The sequence below is a fragment of the Lytechinus pictus genome, chromosome 15, assembly GCF_037042905.1.
Source record: "Lytechinus pictus isolate F3 Inbred chromosome 15, Lp3.0, whole genome shotgun sequence".
Classification (NCBI taxonomy): domain Eukaryota; kingdom Metazoa; phylum Echinodermata; class Echinoidea; order Temnopleuroida; family Toxopneustidae; genus Lytechinus; species Lytechinus pictus.
Genome location: NC_087259.1, coordinates 24,972,914 through 24,989,131, shown reverse-complemented (window position 1 = coordinate 24,989,131; position 16,218 = coordinate 24,972,914). Strand labels below are relative to the sequence as shown.

Genomic DNA, 16,218 nt, shown 5'->3' with positions numbered 1-16,218 from the left:
TTTGGTTTGCCAAATCAATAAAAATCGTCCAGGACGTGGACTAACTGCTTAGCAATGATCGTACATTTTTCTACGATTGATTGCATTGAATACAATGTACAATCAATCATGAAAATCGAGCATACGATTAATCGTTAACCTTTGTGTTACGGGACCCTGGTGACTCGGAACTGTCTTTGATCCATCCTTACCATCTACCCCCTCCTCTTTCCTCTCTCGTCTTTTCTAAGTATCCTCTCTATCTTCTCTGTAGCATGCACTTGAGCCAGCGGTGACAAGACACTTGCTCTGGTGACAATTGCTCCGGGCTTTATTTCGTCTAAGATATAGGGTCAGGGTTAGGTTTGCAATAGGATTCATGTCAGGGTTAGGTTTAGGACAGAGTATGGTGTTAAATCCAGGGTTGAAGTTGGTCATTCCATTAGAGTGTTGAATTTAGAGCGGAGCAATTGTCGCCGGAGCAAATGTCATGGAACCGAGCCAGCACCCTTGTGCCAGAAAGACAAAGACGTCATCACTCGGATAATCTATACGGCTGAATACCAAAGTCCTAGTAAAAGTCCCCACCTTATTCAGTCATCCCTTCTGGAAAACATTTCATCACAGTATGAACAAATAGTCACAATGTAAAATACTCTAATTTAACAAAGCACCTGCGTTAAGTTCACACCATGTAACACTGTGTTCAATCCAGTAGGGAGATGAAAATTGTCCAATAAGTACGCAAAGAGACAAGAATAACAAACTACAATCAGTGAATAACCTGCATTGTTGGATGGAATCTAAGTGAAGTTTTAATTTTGAAACAATCAAGATTTGTGGGGGGTTAAATTGTCCAAAGTGAACTCTTCACATCTGTCTCCTTTCTAACCAAACATTACCCTTCTGACAAGATGTAGAGTAATGAACAAAATCATGTCGTTTTACAGAATTTTGTACACAATTTCTTCCCATTAAATAAGAAATATTATGTGCATGTGTGTTTTTGTCATTTTCACAGAAAAGCTGCAGTATTTTTAAATATGCAGAAGCGATAAAAACAAATTCAACGGGTAATCTAAAAAAAAAACAAAGTAGTAAATGTCGCAAGATGCTTACACTTTAGACAATTCAAAATTTTCCGGGCTAATCAACAAAAATTCATTTTCATTCCTATATTATCCGAACATAGGTTTTTCTTTTTTTCTGCTGATTGATTTATATATTTACAATCCTGTTCATTGTACAGCGCACAGCTACAAAGCAAGACAAGCTCAAAAAGCACACTTTAAGAAAGGCCAACAGCAAAGCTTGACCTTTCTCATAACATGCTTTCCTCTATAAAAAAAAATCTGAAATCGTGAATTTTCATACAAATACATGTACATTGAAAAAGTGATAGTTGAGACATGTAGTTCAAATATCTTGAAGTCTTGTAAATCCCAAAATTTTCATCTCTTATCCAACTACTTTTTACACATTTTGAGTCTGTACAATTTGTTTTCAGCTTTGAGGGAAAGAGATAAACTATGAATACCGAACCAACTATTTAACAAATATTATCACAATTTACTCAAGTGCATCTGAACAATAAATTTAATCTTACATGTGGTCCATTTGCAACAAATTCCGATTCATTTCAGGGTATTCTCATTTGTCTCTTCCGTAAGAGAAAATTGATTGAACAGAAATCATTAATATACAGGACTTATAATAGGTAGCGTATATGGAGATTAAAAAGCAACACAATTAAAATAACAGTACAAAAAAAACTATATTAATTAGGCTATCTGTACGCTCGTATTACTATCATACAAGAATTTCTTTTGTACTTCCACAGAAATTCTGAACAACACATTACGGTGCAAGATTTGTACAAATGTTTACTCTTTTTTCTTCTTTCTTACAGGACTGGAGAGAAAATGTCTTCAACATAACGGAAATGAGGAAATAAAAAATATTGGATATGCATAATCGATTCTTGGCACGGCAATACATGATGAGAAAGTATTTTATTCAAGTTAGGTTATTTTCAACACTTTTTGTCGAGGGACAAGCACCAAATTCATTCATTCCCTTTTTCAACACCCTTCAACAAATGTACATCTCCTCAAATTGGGTTTAAAATCTTGTAGCAGCCTTTGTTACCGCTACACTGAATCGGGATAAAAGTGTCCGAAGCTCCCAGAAAATCCCACTGCATCTTGTGATCCACTGATATTTCCAAACTACATATTGCATCCGTCCATTTTTTTGTTTGTTTTTCTAGAAAAAAAAATTGTCTCTCAGATTTACCAAATAAAAAAAAAACGTTCTGTTCTACCCATTGACAATTCTTCAAACGCAGCTACAAAAACAATCTATACAATGAAACATGTGGTACTCGAAATACTTAAATATCACATTATTTTGTCATAATAAAACAGTTTTCATGATGCCCCCCCCCCCCCCCCCCAAGCCCTAACATTGGTTAACCTAAATTTCAGAACACAACGATAGTTGAATTGATATGGTAGTCCTAATCCTTCGCTTACGCATCATGGTCCTGATCCACTCAAACTTATGCTACAGTTATACCAACCAATAGACTCTGAACTGACCAATGGTAAGTAATCTCAAATAACCTACTAGATTTGGTCGGTATCGAGTCGGCGTTGTTGGTGACTGTGGCATAATTGCAGGTGAGTATACTAACCATTATTTGAACAACGGATTAGTATAAAATCCTTGCAAAACAAATTGTTGTCGGTGCAAGAACTCCCTTAACACCACACCTTCGTGCACCACTTGCGCACAAAAACGCCCTTAGCTTATAGCAGCATGCAAAAGTGCAGTGCTCAAGGGAATTTCGCGAAAATGTTTTGCTGAGGGCGTTCTTGCACTAACACAACAAAATGTGCTATATATACCGCCATTAGCTCTGTGCAGCTCGAAAACTACATCAAAAACGCTACACGCTATATGCATATACATGTATAAGAACTGCATATGCTAGTGAAGGTAATTGCCTCAAAAGCGGCCTGGATCATGCGATAGTTGTTTGCAACTTCACATGTCCTGGAACTGAAGCAACTGGTCAACTGAAAAACAAAAATTTGTTGCAAACATCGCAAATTGCCAAGGTATACCAAAACATCGCACAATGCAAAAACACCATGAAGAATTCAATAAATTCACAAGAGATGGCAGACATCTAACTTCGGAAAGTCCCTTCTTGCAAAAAAATTTGGTTTTTCAATAGTCAGATACTCGCCACACTGAAAGTAAGACCAGACTTGAATAAAATGATGCTATTTTCCATTTACAGGGAATGATTGAATGGCAGCATATGACATGCTACATAAATCATTTTTTTTGTCTTCCTCATATCATATTCTAAGAACGCTGCACAAAGTCCAGACTTTGCCCACTGAATATATATATTAAAAAGAAAAAAAATAGGAAATAATAAACAGGACGCATGAAGACCAAATGCATGGAAACATGTAGAGAAAATCTTTATACAATACAGTTCTTGTGTAGCATGAACTATGAACAGTTTGTTTTTTGACAAAAGCATTAGTCCCCACCATCATCGCCTCCATCATCGTCGTCACCCTCTACCTCCTCAACGATGTCACCTTCGCCATCATCATCATCATCTTCATCCTGCAAAACAGATAGGATCAAATGCACAATTTAGCTTAAAAGTATTTGGCATCAAGGAAATCACTGTCTTCATATTGAAAACAACTTAAATAATATTGAAAATAAGTAGAAAATAATCATTAAAAATACTCTGTCAATTCAGTCAGGATTGTGGGTGTGTGGGTTTAAAAGAAGTCAACACCTTAACAAGCCAATCAATTCAAAAGGACTAATGTACAAAAAATTTAATATAACATAGCATAACACAGTCAAAAATATACTTCTTTCAATAGAAAATTATTCAAAATGTTTGATTTACCTTCTTTTCCCATTTGGTACATGTCACTTTCACACAATGCAAAAAGTATTTAGTACATGCCAATAGCATGAACGAATCATAGTTAAGGAGGGTTATGGATATCCATCAACATAAATATAAACGCAACTTACGTCCTCGTCATCATCCTCTCCTTCGATGTCATCGTCTTCACCCCCGCTACCATCTAAGTCATCTTCTCCATCAAGGTCATCATCATCGAGGTCATCGTCATCCTCTCCCTCGTCGTACTCGTCAAGGGCTTCCAGCTCTCCGCTGTCCATGATGTCACTCGTTCCCTCATCCTCAGCAGGAGGCACCTATGAGTTGGAGACGATCATTTCTTTAACACACGCATACCAATAAAGAACATAAGGCCCATGTTACACAATGGATATCAAATCTATTGACAGACCCCCCCCCCCCATCCTGACCACACTGACATTACCATTCCATGATCATCACAATACCACCACCATCACTCCCTAACTTCACTCTTAGCACATCTCCGTCACCAATATCCCCCCATCCTTTAGTACACCACACACCATTCACCATTACCATCACCATACACCATTACCATCACCATACACCATCACCATACACCATTACCATCACCACCACCACCACCACCACCTGTCATCTCCACTCCATGACCAACCCATTACCACATCCCGCTTCACGACCACCAAACTGCCACTATCCACGACTATCACCCTTACCCTACAATCACTGTTATCTCTACCATTACTACAGCTACATGTAATTCAGTTTGCTCACCAAGAAGAATTGTAATGGGTTGGGCCAGATGTCGTCTTTGAGCACCTCTCCGAGCTCGTCTGCCCCTGCTTCTGATTGCTCTGTGAACCAACAGAAGAAGCTTTCATTGTCCGTGTGTGTCCTCTTGCGACCATCCTTGAGGGTACCCAGATTTCTCTTTGTCAGATCCTGCAAAAAAGACAGACATTTTATATGATAATAAACAAGTAGGAACTCAGTGCAATCCAACCAGTAGTAATCTTTAGAATTGGGCAGAATTAGGATTTATTTGTTCCCAACTATAAATAACAATGTTGATTTCCAAACCATAATCAGAAATCTAAAGTGCCCTTGAGACCTGATGCACTGCAGCTAAAAAAAAAAATGTGCATCAAAATTGAGGACCACCACAACTCATCCTGTCAAAGAAATTCAGAAATATGACATGCAAACCATATTTACATGTCATTGATATAAAGTTTGAATTTGAATGTCAATATTGTGAAAAAACAAAATAAACTGAACACAAAATATTTTTTCTCTGATAGAATTATGAATAATGCTACTGTCACTTGTTTCATCAGGATACTGGAAAATGCGACATGAATGTGATCAGACGTCAGACAAATTCCAGTATTACTACAGAGTCCTGTGAATATCTTCATAAGGCCCAAGCCAACCAACCATCCAAGCACACCGGAATCTGTCTAATGCGATCAGACTCCAACCACACTTTTTCCCACTCTAGTGTTCCAACAAGTGCCAGCAGCACAATCAATCCATGTGATTTTCATCTGAGAAAAACAGTATTCTTTTTCATTTTAACCATTTCACAATGAATTAAAGGATTGGAAGCTGGATTGGAATGTCATATTTCTTTATTTTTCTTGTCTAGGTTCTATGGTTTTTGGCAATAACCAATTCGGCCCAGCAGGACCAAGCAATCTCCATGCATTTGATTGTGATGTGACATGCACATTTGAAACTGCAAACCGCCCAGAGGTGACAAGTAGTGCATGATATAGTAGAATCCTTTGCAGAAGACGTTGTAAACATCAGCAAGCGCACCGGAAGCAGACCTGGATATGGGGGAGGCAAAGATCCCAGGGACCAACCTTTTTTTTTTGGGGGGGGGAGGAGGCTCCGTCAAATTTTTCAATGGTTATTAGTTCCGTATTGGTAAATTTTCCAGATGGTGTAGGAAATGCACAAATTTGGTCAAAACAACCTTGAAAGCAAGAAAGCGACATGATCAAGCTTTTCACTGAGGGCACTTGCACATCTTTGATGGTGAAATTGAAAGATTTGGAACACAAGATTGGTGAAGTCAAAATTTCTACAAAAAAGTGTCATCATTTTTTTTTTTTTTTAGGTGGGGCTGGAAAGGGAAACTGCCGCCTGCCCCATCAATGCTGTGTACGGCCATAGAGGTGACCCCATATATAATATGCTTTTTTTTTTTACAAATACATACCCAATTTTCTAATTAAAAAAAATGTTGTAGAATTTCCCTGCCCCTCCCCAACTGAAATTCAGGTTTTTGTTTCTGAGGTAACTGCCCCTCCAATGGCAAGCGGCTATGCTATGAACTTACAAGCAAAACTATGGCTTAGGAGCTGCAACTCTGCCGAGCGCTGCATGCGGGATACCTATATACCAGTTTCTTTCCTCCTCCTCCTCTTTCTAATCCTCCTCTTCCCATCTTCCTCTTTATCCTTGTTGTCCTCCTCCTTGAAAAAATAGATAAATTAAGCCCTATATACCAGTTTCTTCCAAAATCTCAATTTTTTAAGAGAGAGAGAAGGGGTAGGCTTGGTAGCAGATGCAAAAGACTTTCTATCGATTTCAGATGCGAAAGACAGGATGCTAATTCAGATTCAGATTATGTTGATGGGGAATCAACATTGTTCAATACATGTGATACAAAGAAATCTAGCTGTTGGGAACCAAGTGTGACAACCCGACAAAATGAAGGGATGAAAGGGTGATTTTGGATGTAAAAATAGTATTTTTCAAATTTCTCTGATATGTGTATAATACAATTTTTAGAAAAAAAACCCTGCAGTACTTTCACGGCAAAAAAGGATAAAAAGCTGAAAAAGAGGAAGCATTTGCATCACTGATGCGCAAACACAAGTTTTTTAAATTATTATTTCAACGTCCCAACATCGTTCAACTGGAATGCCAAACTCAATTCGCTGGCATGACTCAGGCCTAAACTCCATCTTGTTTCCAATGGACTTACCTTGTTTGGTTTCCACCTGATGGGCGTTGCCTTTGATTTGGGATCTCCTGTCTCATTTAAGTGGAACTCTTTGCTTATTACATCATTCTCAAAGTAAGGGTTGGGTGTGAAGAACTATGGAAGAGGGTAGAAAAAAAAAGCAAATTGATAGAGGATACATACATTGTATGCCTTCAGATTTTAAAAATTCCCCAAAATGTTATCACTCTCAATTGCAGAAAAATATTTACCTTTTATGACCAATTGACCATGAGTAAAAGGGCTTAGACATTAACTTTACAGCTTAATCATAATCAACTTGATAAGGTGTCAAACATTATAGCAAAAATTCAATGACTTTTCAAGAAGATTTTAAAAACTTTTTGACATTCCTTGAGTTTCTGCCTCGGAAAGAATTTTTTTAAGTTCACTTTCCAGAATGGATAAAATAAGTAGTAACAAATGTCAGCATGTAGGACACTATTCAATCAAAATTGTAAATGTCATATCATTTGTGATACTCTCTATATAAATGAAGCAACTTAAATGGCCATACTTACAAAATTAATTCTGTAACCTGATTTAATGTCGTCAAATTCTTTGACCTCAACCTTTGAAAGGTACTGTAGTGCATCTTCGTCTCCTTCGTCTAACAACATTGATAATTGAGGGTGATGTGTGAACTGAAGTAAAATGATAGGTTAAGGAGAATTCACGGAAGATGCAAAAAAAAATTCAATTTTAATTTATATACAGCAACATTTCCGGTCTACACCAATAAAATATTATATCTAATCAGAAATCTTGTTAGAAGTTCATATACATAAAAGCTCAGTGAAAGAACTCCTTGTGGCAAAGAGGCACAAAATATGCAAAACTGTCATTGCGTTCTTGATATTGCACTTAAAGGGATGGTCCGGGCTGAAAGTATTTATAGCTTAATAAATAGAGTAGAATTCACTGAGCAAAATGCCGAAAATTTCATCAAAATCGGATAACAAATAACAAAGTTATTGAATTTTAAAGTTTAGCAATATTTTGGGAAAACAGTCGTCATGAATATTCATTAGGTGGGCTGATGATGTCACATCTCCACTTGTTCTTTTGTATTTTATTATATGAAATTAGGTTTATTCAAATTTTTTCCTCCAAGAACTAGAAAAATTGGAATGACAACTGATTTAGTGCATTAGATATTTATTGCTGCAACTTATTTCATTATAAGGGAGACATATTATTCACACAAGTATGAAATAATGAAAAAAATATGATTTTATGTAATAACATAAGAAAACGGAAAGTGGAGATGTGACATCATCAGCCCACCTCATGAATATTCATGACGACTGTTTTCACAAAATATTGCTAAACTTTAAACTTCAATAACTTTATTATTTGTTATCCGATTTTGATGAAATTTTCGGCATTTTGGTCAGTGAATTCTACTCTATGTATTAAGATATAAATATTTTCAGCCCGGACCATCCCTTTAAGTTTTTCATAACCAAGACATACCAGATCAGGGGGTTATGAATGAGCTAATAATAAAATTTTGTCAAATTATGTTGCCTTATTCATCTAACCAGTAGCCACCATAAGTTTTCAATTATGGTAATATTGATTATCAACTATTATATAACATTGACTTTCATTGGGCCCTATAACCATTGTAGTTACCATAATGGGAACGTCACCTTTAAGGAAACAGGCATCGAAAGAAAACATTCTCAGGACATGTGTTTGAGTGGCAAAAGCAGCAGTAATTTGGTGTGTATATCCTCTTATCGAGGTATAAAAAAAAACCTGTAAAAATAACCTAACATGAAGCAAGACAATCTCTGTGCTGCAAACAAGTTAAAATGCCACCGACCCTGTTGTACCTCTGGAGCATAATTGTTGCTAAAAGATTTTTGATGGCACCAAAAGCTATTTGCGTGCAGTGCATGAAGAGCGTTATATAGAAAGATGACACCCAAGGTATAACAAAATATCTAACACAAGTTACATGTACATGCAATTATAGCACTTTTCAGAATACCTATAAATTAAAACAGCTATACAGCTAAGATAAAACGCACTCAGAATACCACCCCAGATGAATTTACCCCTGGCCGCCAAACACTAATGTTTGTCTGTTTACTAATTTTTACTCATTATCATGTCTCAAAAGTATGGAATATATTTACGATTTGAACTTCATTGTTTATTCCTATCATGCTCAGATATCAGAAAGGATACAGTGGTGGCCCAGAAGTGAGGTATCTTGTCGATAAGTTTTGCTCTGTTCTCGAAGTATGGTTGCCTCAGTGCATTGTACTTCTGTTCCACCTTCAAGATCTCCTCACTCGCCATCTCATTCAGGTTATCAATTTCATTCTGGACATTGTCGATCTCTTCGATCGCCTGCTGGTGCTCTTTGTCTGGATATAAATCACCTGAACAGGAAATCAAGTTATGAATGTATGGTCATCAAATGAACTTGTTTCTATTACATGCATTGTAGAAATGCCTTATATTAGTTCACCATGTAGTTAGTCCTGAATACAGGCATGATATTCTGGAGAAAAAAATCTGGAAAATAGCCAAGGGTCGCTAAGTCACCTCCGAAGTCCAAGGCGCCCCTGTAGGGGTTATCAGCTCTTGCAAATTAAAGAAATCGAAAGTGATTTATCAAGGTGAGTCTGCATGATAGTTTTATCATTTGAATTAAAAAAGCAGTAAAAAACAGCATGAGATCGCCGGATTCACACCGCAGTGAGATAGCGCGGTCTATCGTAGCACCCCCTTTTTTGAGAGGTCCTGTTGCCATGACGCGTGACGTCATGAGGTCAGAGCGGTCAAAGATTTCGCGCGCTATTACGAACCCGTACTAGTTAGTTGAGAGCTCGATATCGCTGTGCCTATTATGCTAGCCGGCCTACGTTTATTTCATGGCGTTGTATACATTGTGCATGTATTTCTAATTTGATTAATCTAGATTCTAGACTCTTGTATTTTAACTGTGTTTGTGGACGTGATCACAGCAGGATCGCAGCAGGATTATGGATGTACCTGTAACTTTAGATATACAACAATGGATAGAAGCGAACTCCCAGAAGAGACGACGAAAGTTTAAAAGGTTGCTTTTTGAGCGTCGTCGTCGGGTAATTCAGAGCCTGATGGTTTTGATAATGGGGACAGTGATCGATCGTGGGTTATGGTCGAAGCCTCGGAGTGATGGCTTCTGGAATGTAGTACTGAATAGCTTCACCGACCTGGACTGGAAGGAGAATTTCAGAATGAGTAAAGCAACATTTAAGTTTATATGTCGCAAACTTCGCCGAAGCCTGGAGAGACAAAACACTGTGCTTCGAGGAGCCGTGTCAGTCGAGAAGCGTGTTGCCATAACAATTTGATGACTTCCGGCGTGCTATCGTAGCTCGGGTTCACACCGGCAGAGATAGCGCGCGCTAGACCGCGCTATCTCTCGTGGACCACCCCCAAGAGGTGCTCCAGTGGCACGCCGTTTTGGCTCGCCGTGGCTCGCTGTTGGGCGGACCGAAACGACGTTGTACCTTCCACACCGCAGAGATAGCGCGATCTAGCGCGCTAGATCGCGCTATCTCTGCCGGTCTGAACAGGCTCACAGACACTCTATCTAATCTTTATCTTTCTTGACTTTAAATTTCCATCTCTCCCATTACACCATCCATCTATCATTTTAACTTTAAGAGCTAAAAATATGGTGAACAGTATGCCTCTTATTTGTTCCACTATGCAAAATTTAAAAAGATAAAGTTTCTATTGGTATAGACACAGGCAATATGCCTCAGGTTCCATTGCAGGACAGAATGCTCAGGTCAAGGTTCTTCTTGGCAAGGAATGTCTCTGATCATGCAATGTGCCTCCTTTTCAGTTATTTTGACTTCAATCTTGATTTCATTATTCAATTTCAAATAAGTCCCAGTCTGCCGTACACTCGTTTTGATATGGGCTGGAATTAGCTGAAATTCGAAGTCAATCAAGTCATTGAACGTGTTGCTGCCCTCTGCGTTCGTTTAGCGATATATGACTAAGAAATTCGAAAGAAGACGCCACGATCGAAGCCAGAATATGGTCATTTCCGATGCTCGAAGTGGCTAAAATTCATGGTAAGGATCAATTAAGTTAGATTATTCAGGAATAAATAAGAGCTCAGTTCATGAATGGATGTAAATGGTTCACATTATCTTGCTGTTTACTGGTATCTTTTCCAGCCTGGCTCAGCTCAGCTTCCCACATTAGCATATAACTGTTTACAAACTAATGTTTAACTTTAAAGTCGATAACTTCTTTATTTGTTATCAGATTTTGATCAAATTTTCAGTGATTTGCTTGGTGAATTTACTCTATTTTATCAGACAAAATTATTTTCAGCCCGGTACACCCCTTGCATGAATGGGGCAAAACAGAACGCAACCCTGACCTCTCTTTTTGATTATTTTCTTAATTTCTTCTTTCAGTCTTTCAATTTTATTTGAATAGTTCTCTCATGATGGGCCTAGTTGAAACATCATGGGCACCTGCCCTGAGCACACCCCCTGTATACTGGTACATCTATTCAAAAAAAAAAATTCACACATGAAATTGTTAAATATAAGAATTGTAAGAGAAATTACATGTATAATTATTGGCAAATGTCTGATACAAAAGAAAATATCCCAAATGCGATACAGTTTGCCCAAGTTTGTTGTGGTCCACTGTTGATGACATTCAGTAAGGTTGGATATTATTAAAGGACAAGTCTGCCCCAACAAAAAGTTGATTTGAAAAAAAAAAGAAAAATCCAACAAGACACTGAAAATTTCATCAAAATCGGATGTAAAATAAGAAAGTTATGACATTTTAAAGTTTCGCTTAATTTCACAAAACGGTTATATGCACATATTGGTCAGTATGCAAATTGGCAGACTGATGACATCACCCACTCACTATTTCTTTTGTATTTTATTATATGGAATATGAAATATTCTCATTTTCTCCTCCTTGTCAAGTGAAACAAAGTTTTATTTCTCCCTGAACATGTGGAATTACAATTATTTTAATAGTTTATGGTTAAGTTAAGTTCGTCCGTATTGTCAAATCTGTAAAAATTGAAATATTGTATTATTCAAACAATAAAAAACAAATGAAATAGTGAGTGATGGACATCATCAACTCTCTCATTTGCATATCGCTGAGTTGTGCATTTAATTGTTTTGTGAAAAATAAGCGAAACTTTAAAATGTCATAACTTTCTTATTTTACATCCGATTTTGATGAAATTTGCAGGTTATGTTTGTTTGATTTTTCTCTATCGATTCAAATAAACAATTTTCTGGGGTGGACTTGACCTTTAACCTCACAATTAGCACTAGAGGCTTAAAGTGGATTCGGGAAGGATACCTTAATCCATTATTAGCATCCATATGACTTTCCAAAAATAGAACTATAATTCAGGTGAGAACAACTACATTTCAGCAGCATCATTTAACTCACTCTCTAGAAAACAATTTAGATTCAGCTCAGGACAGTAAACCAAGACTACTGTTCTCTGACTTTATGGTTATAGTATAGTGAGTAAATAAAGAATGCTGAAGGGGTTCTGTAAATAGTCTGTTTTCATTAAATTGGGCATAACTTAGCTAACATCTACTGACTTGTCAAACTACAGTGTCTGAGTGTAGAATGCCGTTTGAAGTTAGAACTAGCAGTGTTTGAATTGTTGAAAAGTTTATTCATGTTTATAGGCGTATGAAGGTGTATAGATAAATAAAATACAACAAATTTACGCGATTTCTAGGTCTCAAGATGGATTTCCAAGGGAAATTCATCCGTGTTTACATGTTTCGCTTTCGCACGTACTGTATGGGGACCGTGTCAATGCTTGGTGATGTAAAAGTATGTAAAAATATTTTTTTAATCATCACGGAGTCCTCAAGGCTAGGTGAAATCCATGATTTTGACTTCCAAAGATTCTTATGACCCTCGCTAATTATGGACTCCAAAAAATCGATGACCAAAAAAATCTTGTAAGGGGGAAGTGATTTCCGCCAGAAATATCACTGTCGATATCGCACATGTTCGATCTATCACAAGAAAATCTGCAATGGCCGCTGCGGGTGTTCCCCACGGCAGGAAATTTGACACCCTTCCAAATATGGCACTCTCCCAAACATCGGACATATTGGCCGATTGAATCAGAAATGCATGCTGTTGACAAGCACGCTCATTTTCAGAACGAAGTCGCACGCAGCTGAGTGAAGACATCCGATGTTGCGAGTTGAAAGAGTGCCGATTGGTAAGTAATAATTATTATTTACCGTTTTCTATATCAAAATTATTGATAGTAATAATAAAAATCGGCATTAGCACAGCTAAGTTATTTTCTCAACAATCAAGCAATTATTTTGGTGTTTAGAAATTAGAGCGCAATTTAAACCACTGAAATTGATCGCCGCGCACAACTTTGCATGCCCAATAATTTGGCAAAAAACAAGCTTCTGGTAGTAAGTAAATAATTTCTGTTTACCATATTCAGTAGAGGCGCACGGCCAATATGGGAGACTCTCTCCAATAAGGGAGACAATCTCCCACATTGGAGACTTGCTTTGCAAAAGGACAAAAGAAACAACACCAACAAAAGCATGATTTTTTCCACCCAAAATTTTGTCTCACTGAGGTCAGAAGCCCATTTGTTTAGTGTGTGATTGACAAGAAAAATCCTTATCAAAACAAAAGTAGACAGTGAATTTTTAAAGTAGACGGTGAAAAGGGGTAATTTTTCATGAGGAATCTGCTTATCACATTTTTATTTGCCGCCAAGTTAATCCTTTTGCAGCAAATGTAAACAAAGGAAATTGGACTCCAAAACTGGAGACTGTCTCTGAAATTGGATACCCAGATTCTTTACAAAAGTCTCTGATATTGGAGATAATCTCCCACATTGGAGACAGTCTCCAATATTGGCCGTGCACCTCTACTGATATTTTTTCAATTCTAGTCAATTTTTTTATATGACATTAATATTCAACATTTGTACTGGATACACACATGAGTTTCATTTGATCCAATGACTGTATTTTTGTTTTGGTCCAATTATGCTTAGAAAATTAGAATGTAGGCCTAAGGCTAAGTGTCTGATATTTGGATTTTGGGCACTTTCTCCTCATTTGCTATCAAAATTATTTTGTTATTCATTAGACTTTAAAGTCGGTCTCAGTCTGAATCTGTTTGGTCTTTGCCTTTGGAGAAAATAATGGTTCTAATTACTAAACAGAGTGTTTTCAATCATAGCTTAAAATACTCATTCAGAAACGTTATTCACAGCACAGGCGACCCGTTCTGCACAGCCACAACCATCGACACTACAGTACACGCACATAACTCCATACAGACTCAGTGCAATAGACACCCGCCATAGACCCACGTACACATCATACGTACAAACGCCATAACACATGCACCAGTGTACACAACAATAGGGAACCACGCTTCGAGGACGACATGAGAACGGATCAAGGTGTCCCCTAACTTATCAAGATGGCCAAAACATTTTTCAACGGTCACAGTGATTGATAGAAGTGTAAAGAATCATGTGGTTATACTCACTTTCTGATTCCTGGGCATTTTGCCCATTTTTCGTGACTTCTTCTTTCCTAACTTTAGCTGGTGGAGACGACATTTTGTCTTCACGAGGTTACGCTCAAGGGTGAATGCGCATGCGTAATGGGCTCGGAAGACGGCAAAATTATTTGCTGGCACAAGGGATGTTAAATTTCGACTTCGAAGTTGATGGGTTGAAAACTGAATGGAGAGGCAGCGAAAACGCTGAACTACATTTTGCATGCACCGCGTGCAAATGATGATATACTGACAAAGACATCTCATTGAACATACGCGGGAATTATAGCGTTGTTTCAGTCATTTTCATTTAATTATTAGATTTATTTGCAAAAATTCAGTACATAATTGATTAAGTGCCATAAACAGCGTATTTAAATTTATAGTGAAACAATTTAAATTCCCAAAAGTACTCAGGTACTTCATTATGCTTTTTTAAGAAACATTTATCACAAGCAAAAAATATTTTGAAGACTAACTGCCAGGGTTCACAATTTTCGCAGTCCTGCGTTAGTCCTCAGGGTGGGGTTCAAAATGTAACCAAGAAAAACCGCATTTTGCCTCCACGAATCATTCAAATATTAATTCAAATGCTCCTGATTCATTCAAGTACATATGATTTTCTAATGAATCAATGCCGAGTTACATCAAGTGAGGGGGAGGAGCCTGGTGCCTCCCCCCACCCTCCCCGTTTGCCGCAGGGTAGGGGTATAAAAGGTCATTATGAAGCTCGATTAATTGTCGCAAAAACATTTGCCGGTCGGTGATTATGTTAGGGTTAACTGTTTCCATATTTATTTTCATTATAGCGGCCCAATATCTACCACCCCAGAAAATGTTGATTTTTATAATCAATAGAGAATAATCGAATTAGCATAACGCTGAAAATTTCATCAAAATCGGAAGTAAAATAGAATTAAAGTTACATGACATTTAAAAATTTTGCTTAATTTCGCACAACTCAATGATATGGGAATGAGAGTTGATGACGTCGAGTCACTATTTCTTTTGTTTTTGTTGTTTTTTATTATACAATTTTATATTCTACAGATTTGACAATCGTGACTTGACTGAAGAACAGAACCACAAAACGTTAAAACAATGGCCGGTAATATGCCTACGTTCAGGGAGGAATAAATCTTTGTTTCACATGAAAATGAGCCGCGAAAATTCATATGAAATATAAAAGAAATAGTGAGTGCGTGACGTCATCACTCCCATCAGGGGCCGCGGAACCGGGGGGCTGGGGGCTTCAGCCCCCCCCCCCCACTTTTTTCAAAAAACCGTGTACAAAAACGTAAAATGACCATAATGACTGTTATTTTTAGCATGGTCAGCCCCCCCCCCCCCCCCACTTTGAAAACCGTTCTGCGGCCCCTGCCCATCATTTGCATACCAACCAAGATATGCATATATCTGTTTTGTGAAATTAACGAAACTTTCAAATGTCATAACTTTCTTATTTTACATCTGATTTTGATGAAATTTTCAGTTTTATACTTGTTGGATGTTTCTCTTGTTATTTAAATCAATATTTTCCGGGGTGGACTTGCCCTTTTTAGGGAATTTATTTGCAATTATTGTTAATATATTATAGCCCCTAAAATGTTGTAACTCAGAGGCGGGTTCGGAATTTTCCAAAGGGGGGGGGGGCACATTTTGCCGAGGAAAATTCGACAAGCCAGAAAAAAAA

At 37.5% G+C, this 16,218-nt stretch overlaps 1 protein-coding gene across 1 annotated transcript; it reads right to left on the bottom strand.

The window, feature by feature from the left end:
• Nucleotides 1-768: 768 nt before the first annotated feature.
• LOC129277972 (protein SET-like) lies at nt 769-14,785 on the bottom strand. Its single transcript, XM_054914162.2, has 7 exons — nt 14,514-14,785; nt 9,144-9,340; nt 7,466-7,588; nt 6,927-7,040; nt 4,703-4,870; nt 4,057-4,242; nt 769-3,627 (listed from the first exon to the last, which is right to left on the bottom strand). Exons 1-7 carry the CDS (start codon nt 14,584-14,586, stop codon nt 3,538-3,540), a joined length of 951 nt encoding a protein of 316 aa, XP_054770137.1. The 5' UTR covers nt 14,587-14,785; the 3' UTR covers nt 769-3,537.
• Nucleotides 14,786-16,218: the final 1,433 nt, after the last annotated feature.